This window comes from Mercenaria mercenaria, chromosome 2 (genome assembly GCF_021730395.1).
Source record: "Mercenaria mercenaria strain notata chromosome 2, MADL_Memer_1, whole genome shotgun sequence".
NCBI classification, from domain to species: domain Eukaryota; kingdom Metazoa; phylum Mollusca; class Bivalvia; order Venerida; family Veneridae; genus Mercenaria; species Mercenaria mercenaria.
The window spans coordinates 8711537-8734251 of record NC_069362.1 but is presented as its reverse complement, the minus strand read 5'-3'; the positions used below and the strand labels follow the sequence as shown (position 1 = coordinate 8734251).

The 22715-nt window shown below is 34.1% G+C and overlaps 2 protein-coding genes across 6 annotated transcripts in view; one reads left to right on the top strand and one right to left on the bottom strand.

The window, feature by feature from the left end:
- Window positions 1–15268, top strand: part of LOC123563133 (tRNA-dihydrouridine(16/17) synthase [NAD(P)(+)]-like) — a 22727-nt gene extending 7459 nt beyond the window's left edge. For 3 of the 4 annotated variants that reach the window (XM_045355742.2, XM_045355740.2, XM_053529282.1), the window contains 11 exons: window positions 3059–3306; window positions 3732–3891; window positions 4370–4482; window positions 6622–6704; window positions 7116–7219; window positions 7667–7811; window positions 8239–8335; window positions 9449–9543; window positions 10074–10269; window positions 11109–11190; window positions 13598–15268. In XM_045355742.2, coding sequence (XP_045211677.2) covers window positions 3059–3306; window positions 3732–3891; window positions 4370–4482; window positions 6622–6704; window positions 7116–7219; window positions 7667–7811; window positions 8239–8335; window positions 9449–9543; window positions 10074–10269; window positions 11109–11190; window positions 13598–13830 — 1556 coding nt within the window. In that variant the 3' untranslated portion in view covers window positions 13831–15268. The remainder of the gene's footprint in view (window positions 1–3058; window positions 3307–3731; window positions 3892–4369; window positions 4483–6621; window positions 6705–7115; window positions 7220–7666; window positions 7812–8238; window positions 8336–9448; window positions 9544–10073; window positions 10270–11108; window positions 11191–13597) is intronic. The other variant, XM_045355741.2, reaches the window with a different exon arrangement.
- On the bottom strand, window positions 15176–22715 carry LOC123563134 (bolA-like protein DDB_G0274169). 2 transcript variants are annotated; one of them, XM_045355743.2, is made up of 7 exons: window positions 22649–22715; window positions 20352–20425; window positions 19812–19862; window positions 19253–19304; window positions 18782–18846; window positions 17834–17902; window positions 15176–15615 (listed from the first exon to the last, which is right to left on the bottom strand). In XM_045355743.2, the coding sequence occupies exons 1-7, from the start codon at window positions 22656–22658 to the stop codon at window positions 15535–15537; spliced, it is 402 nt and encodes a 133-aa protein (XP_045211678.2). In that variant the 5' UTR covers window positions 22659–22715; the 3' UTR covers window positions 15176–15534. The 2 variants fall into 2 exon arrangements, with proteins under 2 accessions (XP_045211678.2, XP_045211679.1); XM_045355744.2 differs by lacking the exon at window positions 22649–22715 and adding an exon at window positions 22580–22602.

Sequence of the window (22715 nt, the reverse complement as noted above, 5' to 3'; positions counted from 1 at the left end):
GACGGTAGCATGCAGCATTTCCAACACAATCAATGAACGGGCTCAATTAAACCGAGCCTGCAACATTTTCATTTTTGTCATTGTTTTTTTTAAAGATACTATAAGAGAGGTTGGGGTCATTTTAATGTGATGTTAAAATCAAACGAATAGCTTTAAATCAGTTCGTAAAATAATTGTTAGGGTACGAAAATCGTGTATGTGGACAGTGGCAGAAAAGTTAGCTAATATTTTAGCTCCAGCATGACAACAGACAATTAGTCTGAGAAAAAGTCCCAAAAAATGAATTCTCTAAATTTCGCTGGAGGATACTTTAATTTTGTAATGCATTTGAATGCCTATCATAAAACTTGAAAAAAATGTTTTAAAGTTATATAATTGAGAAAACTCACAATTTACTTGATACCTTTTCCCCCAATTTTGGTAATTCACCACTGCACATAGAAAATTTCCAATTTGACCAGGGGCCTTTCCCCCCAAAAGCCTGGCTATGCTGTCGCAAATTATTTCATGGGCGTATAATGGTTCTGCTAAATATAATTCTTAAATAGCACTTATTTATACATTCGATTTTTAAATGATTAGGCATTTTCTTAAATATTTCATAAAAAATACTGAATTGTGTCCTGGACATTCTGAGGAAGGTGAAAAGCAAACGTGCAACAGATAAATTATTCTTTTACTTTGTGGCTCAAATAACTTGAACAATATGAATTATACATAGAATATTTTTTTTGTTTTATTGTAAGATTGAAATTTATAAATAAAGTGTATGCTCTGTTCTGTTCAACCTGTTACCAGATGCAAAGTTTTAAAACCATATATTGATAACCAGCGAATACTGTTTTTGATCATACATGTAAAACAAATTTTCTTTAATTTTCACGTTTTAACTAAATTTTACACACGCTTCATCTCTAGTTTCTTACGAGGAAAGGTTATAATGATATTTTTACTATATTCACAGTTAGAAAACATACAAATGAACATAAATGTGGCAGTTAATTAAAAGCAGTAGGGTAAACAGTATCACAGCTTTCCACAGCCTACCCACTGTGAGATCATTGATCTGCAAGTGTTTTATTGCCTGTTAATTATTAATCCCTTATTATCAGTTATTATGCACATTAGTTACACTTGCTATTTTTTAGCAAGGCAGTGTACCTTGTGCAAAGGGGTAAATAGCAGCTTCATTTATGATTTGAATTTAATCAGACTTGCACAAAACTTTTGTCACCATAAGATCTTGGTTCCTTTCTTGAACTGGCCAGATCCCATTATGGGTTCCAGAGTTATGGCCTCTGAAAGGGCCAAAATTAGCTATTTTGACCTTGTCTGCATAATAGCAGCTTTATTTATGATTTGATTTTAACTAAACCTGCACACAACTTGTATCACCACAAGATCTTTGTTCCTTTCTTGAACTGGCCAGATTCCATCATGGGTTCCAGAGTTATAGCCCCTTAAATGTCCAAAATTGGCTATTTTGGCTTTTGCAGCCATATAGAGACTTCATTTATGGTTTGATTTGATACAAACTTACAAAATATCTTCAACAACAATAAATCTTGGATTTCATGACAGACCTGTCAGATCCAGTTGTAGGTTCCATAGTTATTTTATATCTTATTACCTCCTCTGATTGTAATCAAAATGGATTTATATCAGTAAGTACTTATTTGAAATTTCATTATTGTCATTAGTTGGACTGAGACAATTGGGGTAGATAACTATGTACTGATTTTATGTCATATTACCTCCCTTTATTTCAAATTAAAATTGGTATATCTCTGTAACTAAAATCTGAAATTTATGTCAACAAATGGACTTGGACAATCAGTGAAGATACATATTACCTCCTTTATTATTTATCTAAATGAATACACCTTAGCAGCTTCTAATGAGATTGGTTTGAAACGATCATATCATTTTCAGCAATAGTATTCGGGGGAGCGACACAGGGCCATCATGGCCCTCTTGTTATTTTAAGTACCAATGAAACAAGCGCTTACTAAGAGTGCGTTCGATTTGGTCAAGAGAGAGAACACTAGTATTGCGCTGGCGCATGCGCAGTTTACTGTCAAATCGAACACCAGGCGCAAGTCAGGTCGAGTTGAGTGTAAATATGATCAATCAAAAGGATTTTAGTCAAAAGGACGCATCTACATTAATTCGATAAATTTGCACATAGCTTCGATGCAAAGGTTAAATTTTAATACAATGGGTACAACTTGTGTTCAGTACTAACCATTCGCTTTCCGTTGCTATGCCGCCATTTTGTATCAAGGCAATACACACATTTGCACGACTTCACTCCCCATTGCGGGAGGAGCATGTTCTTGACCTGTGGACTCAACACTAGCATTGCACTACTCGCGTTCGATTGGCGGTAGTGTGAAAAATTCACTTGACTCTACCCGAATCAAACACACCCTAAAATATAGTTTGACATGAATTTCTCGGGATTCCATGTTACAATTTAATGATGAAAGTCAAACTTTCGTGAAATCATGGAGGACTTTCTTCTTATTTTATCATATTGACTTGCAATTTTTATCGGACTCTCGGTCTTGTGAACTTGATATATCACGCCGGACCAGATCAAAATTTACCGGAAATGTCCGACGGTCCGACGGCTTTTGCGACCTCTGAAAGTGTGATGGCACTAACACTTCCTTCTATCAAGTTCAGACCTGCTGTTATTTCTTATACTGTATAACTGTACCATTAAATTCTATTATAATTTATATCCAAGAAGTAGGCTGGAAAATGATATATATAAGTTTCTAGTGATCTTCAAGATAGATCCATTTTTTTTTTTAAAGTTGGGAGTAAACATCAGAAGTTAGCCTGGGAAGTAATATTAATTCATATTTCATCATTTGTCCACTCCCAGCTTTGTGTAAATCGCCACTGATTGAGATTCTGATATTATCATGGTTAATTTGCTGAAAGAAGCAGAAAGTTAAAAGTTGACAGACAGAATTTTTAGGAAATGAAGCATTTTTCATTACAGTCTGTGCTTTTTTTTGAAGTGTCTATATAAAACTGTTGTTTATAGGTGAAGAAGATAAGCCAGTTCAGAAAGAAGGCAGTTTTGAGTTCTGGAGGAAAACATTGAACAGTTGTCAGTATGTGTTGGCACCAATGGTAGACCAGAGTGAACTGGCATGGCGGTTATTGAGTAGGAAGTATGGTGCTCAGCTGTGCTACAGTCCAATGTTTCACAGTTCAGTGTTTGCCAGGGATGCTCATTACAGGCGAGAATCACTGCAAACATGTGAGGAAGACAGACCTCTTATTATACAGGTTTGTGAAATCTTGTCTAGTTTTCAAAATATCAGTTACATGATTGATTTCAGGCTTTTGATTGCTTGAATTTTCCTTTTATAGAACCCTACCTGAAAAAGATATTTCAGGCTTTAATATATAGGGAAATACATTTTCAGGATTCTGATTTTGAACTGAAATGTGAATCAAAGGCAAGGGTTGAATAATTATAAGTTGTCCTTGATTATACTGTATGATTTTGTACCAGATTATGTCTTTGGAAGTCAAGTAATTATATTTAAAAAAAACTGAACTTGTGGAGCAGCAAGTCTGTACCAGTCACAAAGACAAAACACATAGAAAATACTCAGTTGTGGGAAGCTTTTGCCCTTTATGGTTGCCTTATTTAAAGATAACTTTTGCATATCTGCCTAAAACTTAATTGCGACTTAAAAATGTTTCAGTTCTGTGGCAATGATCCAGACACTATCCTAGCAGCAGCTAAACTAGCAGAGGACCATTGCGATGCTATAGATTTAAACCTCGGTTGTCCTCAGATGATTGCTAGGAGGGGTCATTATGGGGCTTACCTTCAGGATGAATGGGAACTACTGGATAAAATAGGTTTGTTTTGGCATAAAGTCTTACTATGACTTGGGTTTAACAAAAAATAGTGGTTATTTTTAATTTTGTTTCATTACCTGTTAAGATTATTATATCTGTTTTTCATTGAAAAAATTACTGTACAAATGCTGTTTTGAAAAGTTGTATAAGGTAATCCTACCTTACTTAGCTGAAAGTCCTACCATTTTTTCCAAGATCTGTATTAATACTTTTATTTGCTAGTCTGTAAATCCAGCGCATGCTTTATGTTTCAGTACAGTTACAGTCTCTTACATTTTTCTGTCTATTAAGTATTACATTAGCAATTCTAGTTTCTTACTTATATAAACTTGACATGTCCTTTAAGATTTTAAAGAAAAACTTTTCACTTACTTCAGCTGTGTATATCTTCATTATAGGAAATGCAGAGCTGAAAGTAAATATTTTGTTAATGTTTGCATCAAACCTGTATGTATATATTGCTATGCTATGTTTTCAGTAAGTTTATGCCATGCAAACTTGAAGGTGCCAATCACATGTAAAATCAGGGTATTTGAAGATATGGAGAAAACTGTGCAATACGCTAAAATGTTGGAGAAGGCCGGATGTCAGGTAGGTCAGCAAAGCAACAGTAGAAATCAAGAGCATTTTCTCTTTAATTAATAGGGTACATACGGACATAGGTATAAATACGGACACCAACAGGGGAAACTGATATCGTCAAGTATTCTCCTTTATAAGCTTATAAAGAAAATATGCAGAACAATTATTGACACCCCCTGTCCACTCCATTTAAAAAACCAATGACATAATAAATATGACAACAGGTAGCGTGGTCAAAGACAACTACCAATGCTATTTTTCCATTCTTGTGTAAACATCAACACACTAGCAGTTTACACCAATCAGGTTTAAAGATCTATTTCAGGTTAACTATCAGTCTAAGCTTTATGTAAAATGTTCGAAATCATTTTTCAGAGTTTAATTTCTTCAACAGTTGTATCTTTTAAGCTTTTAAAGTACCAAAACACCAAAAATAAAGCAAAAACAAACTGTCCGGATTTTTCCTATCAAATTTGCATTATAGTGAAAATACAGACATGCAATTTTAGAAACCAGAAACATGTCTCAGAATTTAGACATCGCAAGAAATTAGGCCTATAAACATCTGACCAAGTGTCAATTTTAGTCTTGTCTGTTTAAATACGTATAATAATATGCGAGCCAAGTCATGGTCTATAAAAGTCTGTATTAAGTTGATTCTGCAGATCTAGATGTTTGTGATTACAAAAAGTTAATTGATGATGAAGATAGTGACGGTCATTGTTTATTCAGTATATGCGGTCGGGATGCATCACCATGGCAACAGTCTTTTGACAGTTGGAGCAGGTTACTATTGCAGAAGCGAACCAGATAATCCATTTGATAAACATGCAGTAGCAATTCATAACGATCAGCGGTGCACCCATTGTTGTGCATACTTAAAACGTTCAGACACAGCTTTGATATCAGAGATTTCTCTACAAAGCCTAATTGAAGGGCCAATCCTACTAAAGCCCAAATTCGAACCAGTGTTCAGAGGTGGGGGGGGGGGGTGCGGCTCAAAGATGTAACATTGGTTTCTGTTGCAAAGATGTGAACGTGCCGAAAGTTGAGGAACTTTTAGAGAAGGGCAAGTTTGCATGTAACATTATCTGAATATAAATCGAGAACTGTGTAGATCCAGCTTTGAAAGATATGTTTTTGTAGAAAACTAAAATCGAAGAAAGTTCAGTTTAGTCTAGACTTACGTTCTACGTGACCATTGTAACCATGATCAAAGGGGTCCTAAACAGTCCCCGGTTAATGCTTACTGAAAAAATAAGGTTATATGACTTCCTATAAAAATGACATACTAATACCTAGAGATAATATAGATCGACTTTTTCTGACAAGTGAAGATGTGAACAGAAACGTTTAAACCTAGACTTGAAATTATCTAAAACAACCAAGCCAAAAAAAATCAAAACAGAAAAGTAACTTTAGAATATATGTTTAGTGCATTTAAATACTGCCACTGTAACTCAAGAAAGAATCCATGTTTTTAAATGAACAATCTTTGTAGCCGGGTCAGTTCATATAGCCTTATTAATTGAATGTAAGTACATACCTTTTTTCACCACAATATATGAATGTATTAAACAGTATTTTTAAAAAAGAATTGATCATCCTTATTTTCCCTATCACAATCAGGATTTCTGAATTTTTACTACCACGTCCGAGTTGTACCGTTTTTGACTGTGGTTGAAAACATGCTGTTTACTATAATTTGAGTGCATGGAACCCTATAACCAAACGTTAATACCAAACATAAAGATATCCGAACATATATTTAATGTTCTTGTACCCGAGTTAATGCGTGGTATGAAGATACGAAATGTCCAATGCTGGGTTGTAAAAATCGTATTTTCCCGGCTGTACCCTACTTAAAGACAGAAAAATCTGTGAGAAAGAACCAAGGGATCAGTGTGGGCCATTGATTAAGTGTACAATTATTTATATTTGGTTGATTTCCAAGCTTTACATGTATACAGTTACTGCCATTTATGGAATCGCCAGAGTATATCCCTTCATACTATAATACTATATTGTAGTAATATGAAAAAATTTGTGAAAATATGAGAGACCATTTATATTCCTCATCAATTTGAGGAGTTAGATCATATTGGTTCCTACTTTATTAAATTAACACGCATTGCTTTCGTTTTTCAGATTCTGACAGTTCATGGTAGGACCCGTGAGATGAAGGGACGTTTAACAGGCCTGGCTAATTGGGAATACGTCAAAGCTATAAAGTATGTAATATTGCTATTTATAGACATGAATTATACTGTTTCAACTGAGTTGTTCCTTCTGTTGACCTGAATAATAGTCTGTTGCCAGAAGTGCATGGTACTACCCAATTGTACAAAAAATGACAGTCTATTGCTTTAATACTGTTTGTGACATTGCCATTTTTATCTCTAAAGACATTAATTTACTTAATAGAATGTAAGTTACTTTACTTTCAGCAAAAAGAAAGGGCTTCACCTATATGTAGGCTTATTTTTCAACGTTTTGACAGAGACTGTGTGGAAATCGTTCCACTCCAATAAATCTTAAATATTACAATTTGTGTAGGTATTAGACATGTCAATAAATGAAAAAGCAAACACAACAAGCAGATACAGTAACTGATGTAAATTTGTAAATTTTGTTTTTGACAGGAAGGCAGTAAACATCCCAGTGTTTTCCAATGGTAATATACAATATCTGTCAGATGTGAAGAGATGCCTGAAAGAAACTGGAGTGGATGGCATAATGACTGCTGGTATAGATTTCTCTTTTAACATATTTCAGTTTTATGAAACAAACTTGAAAATTTGCTTCTAAAACCAAATTATAATGATATGAACATGGTTTGAATTTGAAGATGAAACTTTACTATTAATTTAAGTATTAAACACTTTCTACCCAGTGCTGATGCCAGATTTATTAGGTTAATTTTAACAACAAAATATCATTAAGAATGTACAAAGTAATCAACTAGTTAATAACATTTCACATAACTTGCAAGTCTCGGTATTCAGCATTGAGAAGTATACATTGGATATCACTTTGTAGTGAGAACTTTTTCGTTCCTACAATTTTAAAAGGATAATGTGAATTTTGGAAAGTAATGTGTAAATGGGTAAATTTCTGAAAATAATGTGTAAATTTTCTTAAAAATAGTAAATAATTTAATTTTGTCTTGATAATGTCCTATTCTGTTTTACAGAGGGTAATCTACATAATCCAGCACTGTTCGCTGGCATAAATCCACCAATATGGCAGATGTGTGAAGAATATCTAGACCTTACTGAGAAATATCCATGCCCCCTGTCCTATATCAGAGGTCATATATTCAAAATACTGCATCATGGGTAAGAAATTAAAAATGCTCAGCAATTATCATGTACGAATATGGAGGCAACATTTAGTTCATCGTTATGCAGAGTTTACAACATTTCAGACAAAATGACCGAAACCGTTCAGATCTATTGCTTGGGTGTAGAATTCTTTCATGTGTTGACGCTATGCAGCTGCTTTGCTGAAAATTGCTGATTGTTCTGGAGTACCTGCTTGTACCAGAAATGTCCCGAAGAGCATCTGGGGTCTTAGTTACCCAAATTTTGTTATGGTCACTTAGAATCCAACAACAGAATGATTGAAATTTAATTAATCCACCATGCTTTGTCCTCCTTTGGCTTAATATTTCACAATAAAAACTGAATTAAAAATATTAACTGTTATATTTGAACAAAAAGAAAACTGAAGAATTTTGATAAACTTTGCAAGTATTTCATTCAGATTGCACCTTCATCCAGATGTAAGGGACATGGTTGGGGTGGCCAGATCGCCAGAATGTCTCAGGAAGGCTGTATTAGTTTTAAAAGAAAGATGTTTGGTAAGTTCTAATCCCCTTTTCTTACCTGAATTTAAGTCTACCTTTTCTGTAAAAAGGGTTCTGATGAGATTATACCTCATTCTAAAGAACTCTATGGGGTAATTATAGGAAAATTTATTTTTTCAAATATCTTGATTCATTTTGAATAAAAAAAACATTTGTTAATGAAAATTTCAGCCATTTTTCAGCCATTTTTGATCCCCCCAATCCCCTCCCCTAAAAAAATCAAATTATGGCTTTATTTGTTGATGGACTCTTATAAAACTTTCAGGATATCATTGCACAACTTCCATGCAAAGGATTTTTAAAATTTGGCATTTCAAGAAATTAGAATTGAAAAATATCCTAATGCCACCTTTATAAAAAACTGTTACAGATTAGGTGGATAAAACAGTAAGTTTGAATTCCATAGACATGTGAGGAAAGCATTCATCTGGCTTACAGAAAATGAATGGTCCTACTAGTCTATTGACCTGTGACTGAAATAATGCCCAGGGGGAAACTAGGGTCTTCCTCGACCTTTAGAAGCTGGAAAATTGCCATATTACCTCATCTGTGTCTGTGTTTGACAGTTTCTTAACAAAAGAAAACAGACATGGATCAAGATGCCAACTGTACAAAACACATTTAGGATACCAGTCTAAGATTGCAGCCTTGTTGTTGGTCAGTATAAAGTTTGAGCTCAGTATCGACCTATCAGATTCTGGACTTTTTGAGACTGGTTGCCAAAGCAAGGTTTAATACCTTCGCTCCATTCTAGGATATCTTCACATCTTCAGTGTGTGGGTGCCCCTCAGTGATGTGGGTTCAAGCCTCAGAGCATAGAATTCTTCATGTGAGTAAGCTATCCAGCTGGCTTATGGAAGGTCAGTGGTTCTACCCAGGTGCATAGCCATGATGAAATAATGTCCAGGGGCACCTGGGGTCTTCCTCCACCACGATAAGTTGCGAAGTTACAATATGACCTATAATTGTGTCGGTGTGACGCTAAACCCGACAAAGCTTCCTTGTGGGAACTAGGAATGGAAGCTTTTCATTGAAACATTGGATGGTTTCAATTTGGTACTCGTTCAGATGCTTATTTTTTTAATTTTGTGGAAAATTTTCTTTCAGAAAGAGATGGAGGACAAAGATTTCAATGCGCGTGCAGGTCTGTTTGGAGAACTACCTCTACCATACTGGTATTGTCAGCCTTACCAAAGACCAAGGTAATATTCAGATTTTTGATACTAACATTTGAGTCAGATGCCAGTTGGTTACTGTTACTGGTGAGAAAAGTATTCAAAATCAGTAAATCTGATTTTAATAAACATAAATTATAGAACTCACCATTTTGTTACTATTACCTGTTTCCTCTATTTTGAAATGTGTAATGAGCTCTATGCAGAAAACAAAGTATATATTGCTTCTCTGCTATTTATTAACTGTTGCAAGTTACTAGAAATTAGTTTAACTAATTTAGAGAAAGCTTTGAAATTATGTCACAAAGAAATACTGCTGGTTCTTGTAGAGGCACAGGCCTTTTCTTAGTTGGGTTCAAACTGCTGATATTTGCATTCAGTGACAACAATATTATCCATTAAATATACATTTCCCTTGAAAGGATTCAAGTAGGAAATCATATGTAAACAAAATCTAAGCATGTTATGTAAACAAATCAACAGAAAATGATTCTAGAAACATTGTTTCTGTGTGTTAAAGGTCAGTGTAAACAAATATTTTATTTACAAATTTTCAGTCCTGAAGAAGAAGAACGTAACAGGCAGAAACGTGAACTGTTGACACGACCTGCAACCATCGAGGAACTTGTTATACAGAAAGGAATGTCAAAGAAAAAAGTGAAGAAACGTCTTCGTAATCCTAATAAAAACTTTGATGGCAAGAAAAAGATCAAGTTTGAAATTTGTGAAGACATATTTTGTAACAATCCAAGGGTAGGTACTTTTTTATGTCAGACACATTTCTATAGCATATTTTAATTCAGTTATGTAAAAAAAAAAGAAAAAAAAAAATATCCAATTACAGAACTGTTCTTGTTCAAAATAAGTTGTTAATTTATTTCAACATAAAGTTGACATAATCTTTTGTTGATGGCATTTCCTTTCGTAATTAAGTTTATACCAGTGTTGCAATAGACGTGTAGGTGTAAAAGATTTACAAAATATTTCAACTTCAGAGGTTATTGTTCTAATAATATAATAATATAGCATTAAAATATGAATCCTAGACTATAATCAATCAGAATGTTAGCAGTTTCCTTGGCAATACTGTTACCATTCAAGTTCAAATCTTACATTTTATAATAAAAGTTGAGAAGTTCACAGTTAGAGTGAAAGTTTGAGTGTCTTCATTTAAGGTAGCAGATGTGTACATGTAATGGCAATCAGTAGTGTCTGCGTGATTACTTATTCTTGTATGGCATTTTGGCATTCTTTGGATGATAGTATATTCTGTATGAGCACCTGGCTTCCGTTCGTACTTGAGAAATCAATGCAGAATTCTCATACAGAGAATACATAACCAGTTTGAAATTTCCAATCGTCATAATGGGTTCACCTCCTTAATCAGATATATCGGATATTGAGAAATAACTTTAAATGATGTTAAATACTTGTAAATATCATGTAGAATTATATTACTTTGATACCAGAAACCTTTTATATGGAAAAAAAAAATTTATAGCAAAGTTTGAGGATTTCATATTAAAGTATAAATGAATCAGTTTAAATTTTGCAAAATAATGAAGTGAAAAAATGCGTATTTATTTTTTAAGGGTCAGAAGTGCAATTTTAACCTGTGTAAGGGATGTTGTAGAAAGAAGACTTCAGTGGAAGTGGTAGATTGTCTAGGTAAAGGTAACTGCATATATTTATATTGTTATCAAAGATTGGAATATGACATAAAATCAAATAGATGATTATTCTTTACCATTGCTGTGCAAATTTTTAATCAAGCATGCTGCACTAGTCTTCATAAACTGCCATGGTACATGTTGTTTTATTGCTAAATGTCTATGTTTGCTATTCATACAGTAAATACATAACATACCGGTAATACAAGATTAAGTCCCCTAGTGTAAAGACAGAATACAATAAAAGCTCTACTGATGCTGACATTGTGCCTTTTGTTATTGAATATAACCGTTCCCACAGTATTGATAGTATCATAAATACTTTAAGTAGTTATTTGAGCTCTTGCTGCTGTCTGTACATGCATCTGTTCCGAAATCTTGTGTGTCCTACTCCGGGCGCTTGTGTCCAATGGACACAATTCTAGTTTTTGCACTATTATTACTTTTATTTGTTTATGTTATTATCTATTTATTTTATTAATTATGTCTGTTTCTTTTTTCATCTTGTTTTGTTTACTATTTCTTCTAGTATACCCATATTTGTATGTTATAAACACTGGCATAGTTTTTATGCCCCTGAAGGGAGGCATATTAGTTTTCAACGGTCTGTCCGTTAGTCACAAAGTTAACTTCTTGCATGAAGGCACTTTACTCGCAAACCACTGCACCCAGGACCTTCAAACTTCACTTCACATGCTGATAGTACTGATTCAGTACACGACCCCTATTGACTTTGGGGTCACCAAATCAAAGTCACCAGGTCAAGGCGCTGCGGGGCATTTGTCGCCATTAGTGACAGCTCTTGTTATTCGTATCTATCATTTTGAAGAAATATATTGTTGTTATAGATACCAGACATATCAGTATGATCCTATCTACATGTACAGTAGTGGCACAATAAGTACACATTATTTGCACTTTTTGTCACATTGACATGTGAGTTGTAACATAGTTATGTCTCTCCCCCCACCCACCCTCCTCTGGGGGAGACTTACTGTTTTTGCCTTGTCTGTCCATCCGGCCGTTCGTCACACTTCATTTCCAGTCAATAACTTGAAAACCATTTGACCTAGAACCTTCCAACTTCATAGGGTGGTAGGGCTTATGGAGTAGACGATCCCTAATGTTTTTGGGGTCACTCCATCAAAGATCAAGGTCACAGGGGTGAACATTGAAAACCATTTCCAATCAATCACTTGAGAACTACTTAACCCAGAATGTTGAAACTTCAATGGATGACTGCACTTGCAGAGTAGATGACCCCGATTGATTTTGGGGTCACTCTGTTACAGGTCAAGATCACAGGGGCCTGAAAATGGAAAACCATTTCCGATCAGTAACTTGAGAATCACTTGACCCAGAATGTTGAAACTTCATAGGATGACTGCACTTGCAGAGTAGATGACCCCGATTGATTTTGGGGTCACTCTGTACAGGTCAAGGTCACAGGGGCCTGAAAATGGAAAACCATTTCCGATCAGTAACTTGAGAATCACTTGACCCAGAATGTTGAAACTTCATAGGATGATTGGACTTGCAGAGTAGATGACCTCTGTTGATTTTGGGGTCACTCTAGGTCAAGGTCACAGGGACCAGAACATGGAAATCCATTTCTGATCAATAACTTGAGAACAATTTGACCCAGAACCTTCAGACTTAATAGAGTGATAGGACTTACAGAATAGATGATCCCTATTGTAATTGGTGTCACTCCATCAAAGGTTAAGGTCACAGGGGCCATCTGCCTATCACCCTTCATTTTTGAACGATAACTGGACTGGAGAACCATTTGACCTAGAACCTTCGAACTTCGTTAAATGATAGGGCTTACAAAGTAGAAGTGACCCCTATTATTTTTTGGGTTACTCAATTAAAGGTCAAGCCTTTGAAGATCACTGGGGCCTGAACATGGAAAACCGTTTCTGATCAATAACTTTAGAATCACTTGACCCAGAATGTTGAAACTTCATAGGATGATTGGAAATGTGGAGTAGATAATCCCTATCACTTGATCAAAGTTCAAGGTCACAGGGGCTAGAAATTGTAAAACCGTTTTCTGATCAGTAACTTAAGACCCATTTGACCCAGACCCTTCAAACTTCATAGGGTGATAGGACTTACAGAGTGGGTGACCCCTATCAATTTTGGGGTCACTTTAGCAAAGGTCAAGGTCACAGGGGCCTGAACATGTTACTACTATGCATTGGGGGAGACATGCGCTTTTCTACAAAAGTGTCTTCTAGTTTTTATTGTACACGATTATTTCTGATGGAAAGAGATAAAAGTCAGATCTATTAAAGAATATGGTAACTTTCAATCTATGCTATTTTAAAAAAAATCTCATAAAAAGAAATAAAAGACTGAACTCTCAGTCATGCATCCATTGATCTGAATTCTGTTGTATTTTTCAGGTCATAAAATTCACTTCACTACCCACCCAGCTCTTCAGGAACGCAAGAAAAATAATGATAAAGATGTCCAGAGTTCAGATTCTTCAAATACAAGAGGCCATTCTGCAGTTGTCAAAACAGGAAGTGACATTACAGAATCAGGAAGTGATGTAACTGAAAATATGCAGTCATGTAACTCTGAAAATAATTGTGATAGAAACAATTCTGTTGAAACAGCAAAGGTTGGAACCTGACTAAGATTATAGTTTTACAACCAAAGGGCTTTCAGCATGTTTTTATTGAATTTTAAATACAGAAAATAGATTTTAGAGATCCTAGATGATCCTGTTCTTGTTTCACAGCCTGCTTGTCACATTTTCACAGAATAGTAACTAAACTGGGTAACTGCTATGATCATAGTTTCATATGCTGTTCTTCTGTATTTCCTATGACATTTTAAGTTTTGCTCTGAGATAGTAGGATGGTTTCTTTTATCAGGTTATTCCTTTCTAAAACCAGCATTGTTATACATTTTAAACACCTTTGTGTAAAACTGATTCTTTTATATAAATTTTAGATATATTAAGCAATAAAATATATGCAGGTATACAGATAACTGTTGGAATGAATTTGTTTTTAATTAAGTTATATTTGAATTTTAAGGAGCACTGGATGTTATGATGTCCACATCAAATCTACACATGATGTTGTCATAACTACATATGATAGTCAAAGAAGACCTTGCATTTATAGCATCTTTTACCTTTCCAAAATATAATCGTGTCTGCTCATTTTTCCCTTCCACAGTATTTCTATCTGCTCATTTTTCCCTTCCACAGTGTATTTCTATCTGCTCATTTTTCCCTTCCACAGTGTATTTCTATCTGCTCATTTTTCCCTCCCTTCCACAATATATACCAGTCTTTGCTCATTTTCCCTTCCACAATATATTTCTATCTTTGCTCATTTTTCCCTTCCACAATATATTTCTATCTTTACTCATTTTTCCCTTCCACATTATATTCCTATTTTTGCTGATTTTAACTGTCAAACTTTTTATTACTGTACTTGTCTTAATGGTGTGAAGACAAAGTTAAAAAAAAAAGGTACGGACTTTTTTCAACACAATTTTTGAAATTGAAAAAGAGTAGTATTTGTCACCAAACACATTTGCATCAGTACTGATACAGCATCATTTTACAAATTCTGTACTTGGTGTTACTTGGACATACAAAGTAGATGCCTAAAACATCTGGTGTTTTCTGTGTAAAGTCGGGATTCAAGCAATTCCCCCACCCCCACTACAACCACACACCCAAAAAAGGAAGAAAGGAGTATGTCAGTTAAAACTATTGACATTTTTCTAAAAACATAGGGACTTTATGAAAATGAGTCTATTTTAGTTTTTGAAAGGTAAGAAGTAACTTAATTTAATAAACCCTTTTTGTCAGTTACCAAGTATTTTCTATGCAATTACCAAATCCAGCAGTATAATTTTTGATGGGACTGTAATTATGATGAACCTTTGGTTATGTATATTAAAAATATAGGTGTTTGTACACCAGTAGTTTTGTCTCGATAGAAATGCAGTAAGGAAGATAATGTTACATTCTTTATTTTAAAAAGACAAAAAATCTCTATCAGCAAACAACATTCTATTTTGCTTTGATGAAAATAAATGTAATTTCTTAATTTCTGTGTAGTCATTAATTCATTTAGAAAACAGCAGAATCAGCGGCAAGTTTGTCCAAGCAAGTCGAAACAGTTAGCTTCTGGGATGTAGGTATTCATTTCATAATTGGTATGAAAGTATAGAATTCTTTGCAGTGTTGATTCCCTTTGACTACTTTGATTAAGTTCTATCCTAAAACTCAAGACGGTTCAGTCTACAAATACTTGTCTGGTTTTGGTGTTGGTGTTCAAGCACAATACTATCACAGAGTTCCAGTAACAAAAGTTCACAATCCAGCTCCTCCCTGACATGGTGGAGATTTGGACACCTTGCCCCCACTATCCTCCCACTGTTTGGGTGTTTTAGCCTGAAATAAGCAAATGCACTGTCAGATATTAAGGCTAATCATTCAGGGCCAGAGTTTATCTTGAAAGCAAAAACTAACAAAAGAGGTGATAACATGTAGATCATACATATTTGTAAGGACTAAGGATTGTATGTTTCAATATTTGCTTTTCTGATGAACATTTAAATCAAATTTGAATATTTGTAAAAAAATCATAAAATATCAGATTTTCTGAAACTTAGTTCTTCTTGTAAATGTTCAAAGCAAGAAAACCAGAAAATTGTCAAACAGTTGATAACAAGCCAAATGTAATTATTTTGCATCAGAATTTTATATATATGTATATTTGAAATACCGGTAAAAATTTTCAAAGGATTTAGATTTCAAAATGCTAGCAATAGCTAACATTAACATCAAATATATCTTACTAACATAAACTGTAGTGGCCAAGTATGTAAATTTTGACACCAATATTTGGACTGCAAAAGTACTGCATTTGTCAATGAATATTGGAATATTCAAATGTTAATGGTAGTATTCGTTTCCATCCTTAAAAAGAACACATGCGGAAATTTGATTTTGTTTATCATTTCAAAAGCTACTCCTTCTCAAGCATTATTTTTGTACTCTACAGTGTACCTTAATAAAAAATCTTCTGTTGATATTTGCGGTAACATGAAATGGAGTAGCATTAACTCTAAAGAGGATACTTCGAACTATGAGGATAAGGTATTAAAAAGACAATGTCTAGAAGTGTATTCAACAACCACCGATACTGAACCTAAATGTAGAAATACAGACACAGGATAACAATTGATAAGAACCATGTGCACCAAGTTATCTTAACCAATTGCTACATTTCATGCTCGTACAGCGTATGCAATCACAGTAAAATGTACCCATGATAAAGTTAGAAGCAAAATTAAACATTGCCGTGATGAAGATAGAAGCACAGTCGATAAGCTGTTATATGCTTAAGACTAATAAATACATGTTCTGTTCTGTTCAAAAAAAAGTAAAACTCATAGACGATAGGAGAGAAGCAATGTAAAACATAGCAGTGATAAGTTAGAAGCAAAATTAAACATATCTGTGATGAAGATAGCAGCACAGTAAAGCATATATTATTACAGTACAATCGCCATCCTACGAAAAGGCAAGGGACCGGCCGTTTTTTTTTCGTAATATCGCATTTTCGTTCGAGCGCAGCATAGGAAATTTCGCTACACAGCATCTTGATATCTACAGGTTGTAACCCGTAATATTTAAACAAATTTTATATGTACATCTGGGTCTACTACAAATCTTGTTCGAATCTGAAATGTAAAACGGGTTGTTTTGTTTTTCTTCACTTTTTATTCACTGTACATAAAACATATACAGGGTACATTGTTGCACGAGAACAAAAATAGCAAATGCCTATACCGATTCAGCTACGGTAACCATTCACTGAATTGTTTGGAATAATAAAACCACAATTTACAGACGATCTCAGGACTTAAATATTTTTTATCTGTTCTATGTAGTGATTGTTTTAGACGTATAGATATCGAAACAAGTATGACTGATATGCCATCTGATCTGATAGTAAGAGAAGAAAAAAATAACCACTAACACAGCGTATGTAATTCAAAATTAATTACTAAGTTTTCACACAATTTAATTACTGTTTACGCCCAGCTAATTGATCGTGACACTTTCCACTCTAAAGCATTTTTCACGCCATTATGGAAGGTGTGAAAACTTAGACGATACAGGTATTCGTAAAATCGCAACTAAAACAAGTTGAAAACAGGCTTTAAGGGTAGAACAATACATTCGTAGGAGCGCATTTTTCGTAAAATTGCATTTTCGTAAAACCGCAACTTTGTAACATAGAAATAAGAAGGAAAGCAACCGGGACCACAACACCTTTTCGTAGTATACCGGTATTTCGTTAAATTGCGATTCGTAGCACCGCGAATGCACTGTATTTAGGTGTGACAATGTTAGAAGCACATTAAAACATAACCATTATAAAGAAAGAAGCACAATAAAACACAGCTGTGATAAAGATGTTAAACAGCTGTGATAAAGAACTGAAACACAGTAAAACATAGCTGTGATTAAAATAGAACAGCAGTAGAACAGTCTTCACAACCCATTTCATTATTTTAGCAGCACATTCAATACTCAGACACTTTGATCACAGGAGGCTTAGAAAAATTACATGTGGCAAAATTAATTTAAGATCACTTACTACAATGGATAGAGCATGTACTCCAGTCTGTAATTCTTCCTGTAATGTTTCATTTACTAACCTGTGCCTCTGAAATATCATGTATATAAATAAGTTGTGGCTAAAATAAAAAACTAGGACTAGAGTTTTAAGTACATGTAGTTCTTATCACAAACAAAAGTTCTTATCACAAACAAATTAAATTTAAAAAGTAGCTGTGGTGGAGGACTGGGTATTTTTATTTGAGGTTGTGCACCAGGGGTTTTGTTTGGGGTTTCACTCAGCCAGACCAAAGTTTTGGCCCTAGACTTAATAAAAACAATGCATAAAAGATTGTGTCAAAAGTATATGACCTAAAGTCATGAAACCATGTAGGAATATTCTATAGCATGTGCAGTTATGCACCTGGGATTTTGTTTGGGATGTCAATTTTTTTTTTGTCTTTGTTGATATATTGTTGTAAAACATAACAATTCCTATATTCTTTTGTATAACTTGAGAAAAAATAATTCTTCAAAATTGTTCAAAGGTTAGAATTTCACACAGGGAAAAGTATATTTCTGGTCAAGAATTTAACACTATGAAAAGATATCTTAAAAATTCAAAAAGTTTACATGTTCACCCCTGGAGACCTTTAGAATGATGTAAAAGTCATATATGGATCTTACAAAATGCAAAATTCACAAAAAAAAAACACTACAGATTTAGCAGATCAAACAGTAGGATGACTGAAGTATGGTTGTTGAACAGATGGTGTTGCTCGGAGAGTTTAGAGTGGATGCCGTTGTCTAGCCGTAACACAGTCTCACAATGAAAATAGGGATCCCGAGTTTCGGCTCAAATTCAACAACTAAATTAACTAATATTTGGATTCAGAGTCCTGTGTATGGCAAATATTTGCTGAGTAGGTGCTGTAACAGAGCTAGGTTATACATAGCTAGTTATACATGTATAAATTTTCGACTATACCTTGATAAGAGGTAGACTTTCAAACTTGTCAGCAACAACAACCACTTTGAAATGAGTTTCTGATCCTGAAAATACATTTAGTACACACCAACATTACAGATGAAACAGAGTCTTAAATTACAGCTGAAAATAGAAATGAACTTAAATCATGGTTTGGAAACAAAACATACCACATGACATCATGTTAATATGTGTGCAACTTTTTGTATACAAAAATGATATACCGATAGTTCCGATTAAAACCAATTCCGAGCGCTTTTACTAATGTATGTAGTCAAGTAATATTTTTCATTTTCCCAATCATATCTGATACTGGTTTACATTTCTAAGCAGTCTAGCAGGGCCATGAATTACTTTAAAAACTTTTTTTGGAAGCTTTTCAATATACATGACAAGCATCAGTTTGTAAAACAAACAACAACTTAGAGTATTAAAATGTTGATCAAATCTATTAAAACACAGGTGACCTACCTTTGGGAACACTATGCATGTAACTCTCATTTATCACATCTAGGACAGCAGGCTGAAACAACATGAAATACATTGATAGTGATGTAAAAACCTCCCTGTTTGTAACTTGTTCTGCTCTATAGTTTGGGTAAGTGGTTTAGAAGCTCCAGAAAAGCACAGTGATATATGGTAATCCTGCACTGGCTTAACTTTTGGCACATCAAGTTACTGACAATACATTCAAGTTCATAACATACCAATACAGAATTTGAGATCTGTCAATACAACTACAATAAAATTAATGAAGAAAACAATGTGGTAATTTCACCTCAATTGAAAGAAAAAGTAACTTTGTTCACAATCTTTTACTATCATGTCTGATATTAAGCATGTTTGCTCTTAGAATAAATATATGACTACTTTCTGAGATTTCCAGTCTCAAAAGCAATTCAGGTAAAGTTAGACCTAATTATTGGGCTCAAATCAGTCAAATATATGAATCTATTACTAATATTTGTCAACTGCTATATTAATGGATTCAAAATTTCAGGTATTAATGTTAGCTTTAATTGTACTTTACCTGAAATGTATCTGTCAACTTTTTCCTTATTGAATTTTCAACAGGTTTCTCCTGAAATTAACATAATTATAGCAATTTAAAGACAAAATGGTGATGGTCTTCTTCCAACATTTTTTCTTCAATTAAGGTACCTGAAAGTCTATTCTTGTGTAACTGTACATGAATATTTACCCTACCTTTTTAACCGACCACATGCCACATATTTTGAAAATGCTCCAATATTTATTCATGAAGACAGTTATGAGCCTGAGCTAGATAGACTTGCATGAGAAAGTAGGAAAAACAGTAAGTGTAGGAAAAAGGCTACGAAGTGAAATATTCATCATTAGAAACCATAGATTTCTGTGCTTAAGATTTCACTTCACAGCCTCTATCCTGTACATAGTTATGCATATAAAATGCAAAGTACAGGAGAAATTCTATCATGAATGTGAAGGACACAGTGTACTAAAATCCTTACGGAAAATTGTACATGAAACAAAAAACTGTTATAATATATTGTTAAGAGCAAAATAACATGCAAGCAGTATAAAGTCTCACCATTTGAGCAGTGGCCATGTATTTTATTTGACTGTACTGACTGTTACGCAAAAGTCTCAGTAGATTTCTATATGCTGTAAGGTAAAAAAACTACTTCAAAAGTCATGATAACTTGCTGGATAATTTTACAGATTTTCCATTCAAATACTAGAATTACATGCAAAATCAATGAACTATTATCCCTTCAAAAAGAATGACTGATGCCAAATTAATATGTCACTGCCCATTTTGTCCAATCATTGTTATGATATAAACAGACTAAGTCCTGTATTAACAAGAGTACAACTATCACGAAATAGGTTAAGTATCACCGACTGCACTGGCACTGTCTTCAGCTTTGTGGGGTTTACCATTCTATGGCAATTGAATTGGTATCAATTGTCATATATAGTCTTACTGTTCAAACATCATCGGGCAAATATTGGCACTTCCAAGCCAATAATGATAGTTAAACTAAATGTTATTTAAGATGCCTGCATGGTTGTTGTAACCATGCCATTTTTGTATGTTGGGGATGTGTTAGCTCAAGAACTGTTTGCAGCCAATTTGTTACTTGGGATTTTGCAGAAGTAATATTGGATGTAGTTTTCCATCATGTTTATTATTTACAGATCAGTTATCCAGTTCACATAAACAATACAATACAATACAACAGTTTCTGCTGTTCAGATATTTTATCAATAATATTAAATGGTCATAGCATTTAACCGGAATTTCACAATGTCACTGATTTTGTCTATTTAAACTATCAAACCCTGACTGACCCCAGCCCCCTCAGTCCCCGGACATTTCAGATACCTTCGTATGTACTGAAAAAAGTTTTGCCAATTAAACAATCAAATAAAAAAAGGGAAAATAACATATTATAGGTGAGATACAAGATACAAGATACAAATTTTTATTTATAGTCGGGTTGTAAACAATAATAACATTAGCTATGAATAGCTATTAGCCGACTTAACAAATAACAGTCACATTACAATACAAACAAATAAGCACATAGAAAAGCACATGAATTATCAAGCATAAAAGCACATTATACATAATACAACTGCAGGACTTCAAATTATACAATGTAAAAGCTGAGAGGTTTGTGCTAATCTTGACCAAAGTCTAAAAATAAATTAAGATCTAATCAGTAAAATTCTGAAAAAATTAATATAAGCACAAGAGTGCACCAGCTAAAAAATGTCTTCAAAAATCAAATATCACCTTGAATCAGATTCAAAGAGACCTGATTAGCACCTATCTCTCAGGTAATATATTAAATAGTTTCTGTAAAAATGCAAACTAAATCATATACAATTTAAACAGAAACATGCAAACTAAGCAAAGAACAAAGCAGTTACCGGTTGCAAAATACATAAGCATATAATTGGTATTTTGAGGCTTCTTTAAATATGATTGAAAAAGAGGAAGTCTCAGATTGACCAAATCAGGTAACACATATTAAATGGTGACAAATAATCAGGTCCCAGAAAAGTCACAAATTAGCTATATAGCTAAATCTAGCTATTTTATCCAATTAATCCTGATCGCTATCTTTACAAAATAAAGGAGCATTCAACTGTTTATTGAAAATGATAAAAAATTTGTATTCAACAGCCCAGTTGAAAGTGTTTACAATAAACTAGCTTTGAACATTTTACCTCAAGTAATTAAAAAATTCAGCTCAGAGATGTTTATATGCTGTTACAGATGCGACCATCAGAAAGGTTATGTTATAGTCAGATATAAGAAATACAGTAACATAAATTTTTAGTCACCTTACAAAACTAAAAACCATTATGGTTCATTAAGCCTATATGTTATATGAGCCGTGCCATGAGAAAACCAACATAGTGGGTTTGCGACCAGCATGGATCCAGACCAGCCTGCGCATCCGCGCAGTCTGGTCAGGATCCATGCTGTTCGTTTTCAAAGCCTATTGGAATTAGAGAAACTGTTAGCGAACAGCATGGATCCTGACCAGACTGCGCGGATGCGCAGGCTGGTCTGGATCCATGCTGGTCGCAAACCCACTATGTTGGTTTTCCCATGGCACGGCTCATATGTCTTTTTGGGTAAGTTGTACCATCTTGGTTCAAATAAATCAGTCTGATGCAAAATAGCCATCTCCCTGAACCTGGCAATATCCGAACATTATTACACTTTCAAAAGACTGGAATACAAGGACTAAGATGATGATAATAACGACACATATATGTGCCTTAAGGAGCTACACGTACTAAGTGTTATTTACAATAGATATTTTTCAATGTCATAACACCTAGAGCGTGGAAAACGTAAAAATATACCAGTTGTCATAATTTGACACTCTCCTTAGAAGAACCCAAAGAATTTTTTTGCGAAGGAAAGTGGTTT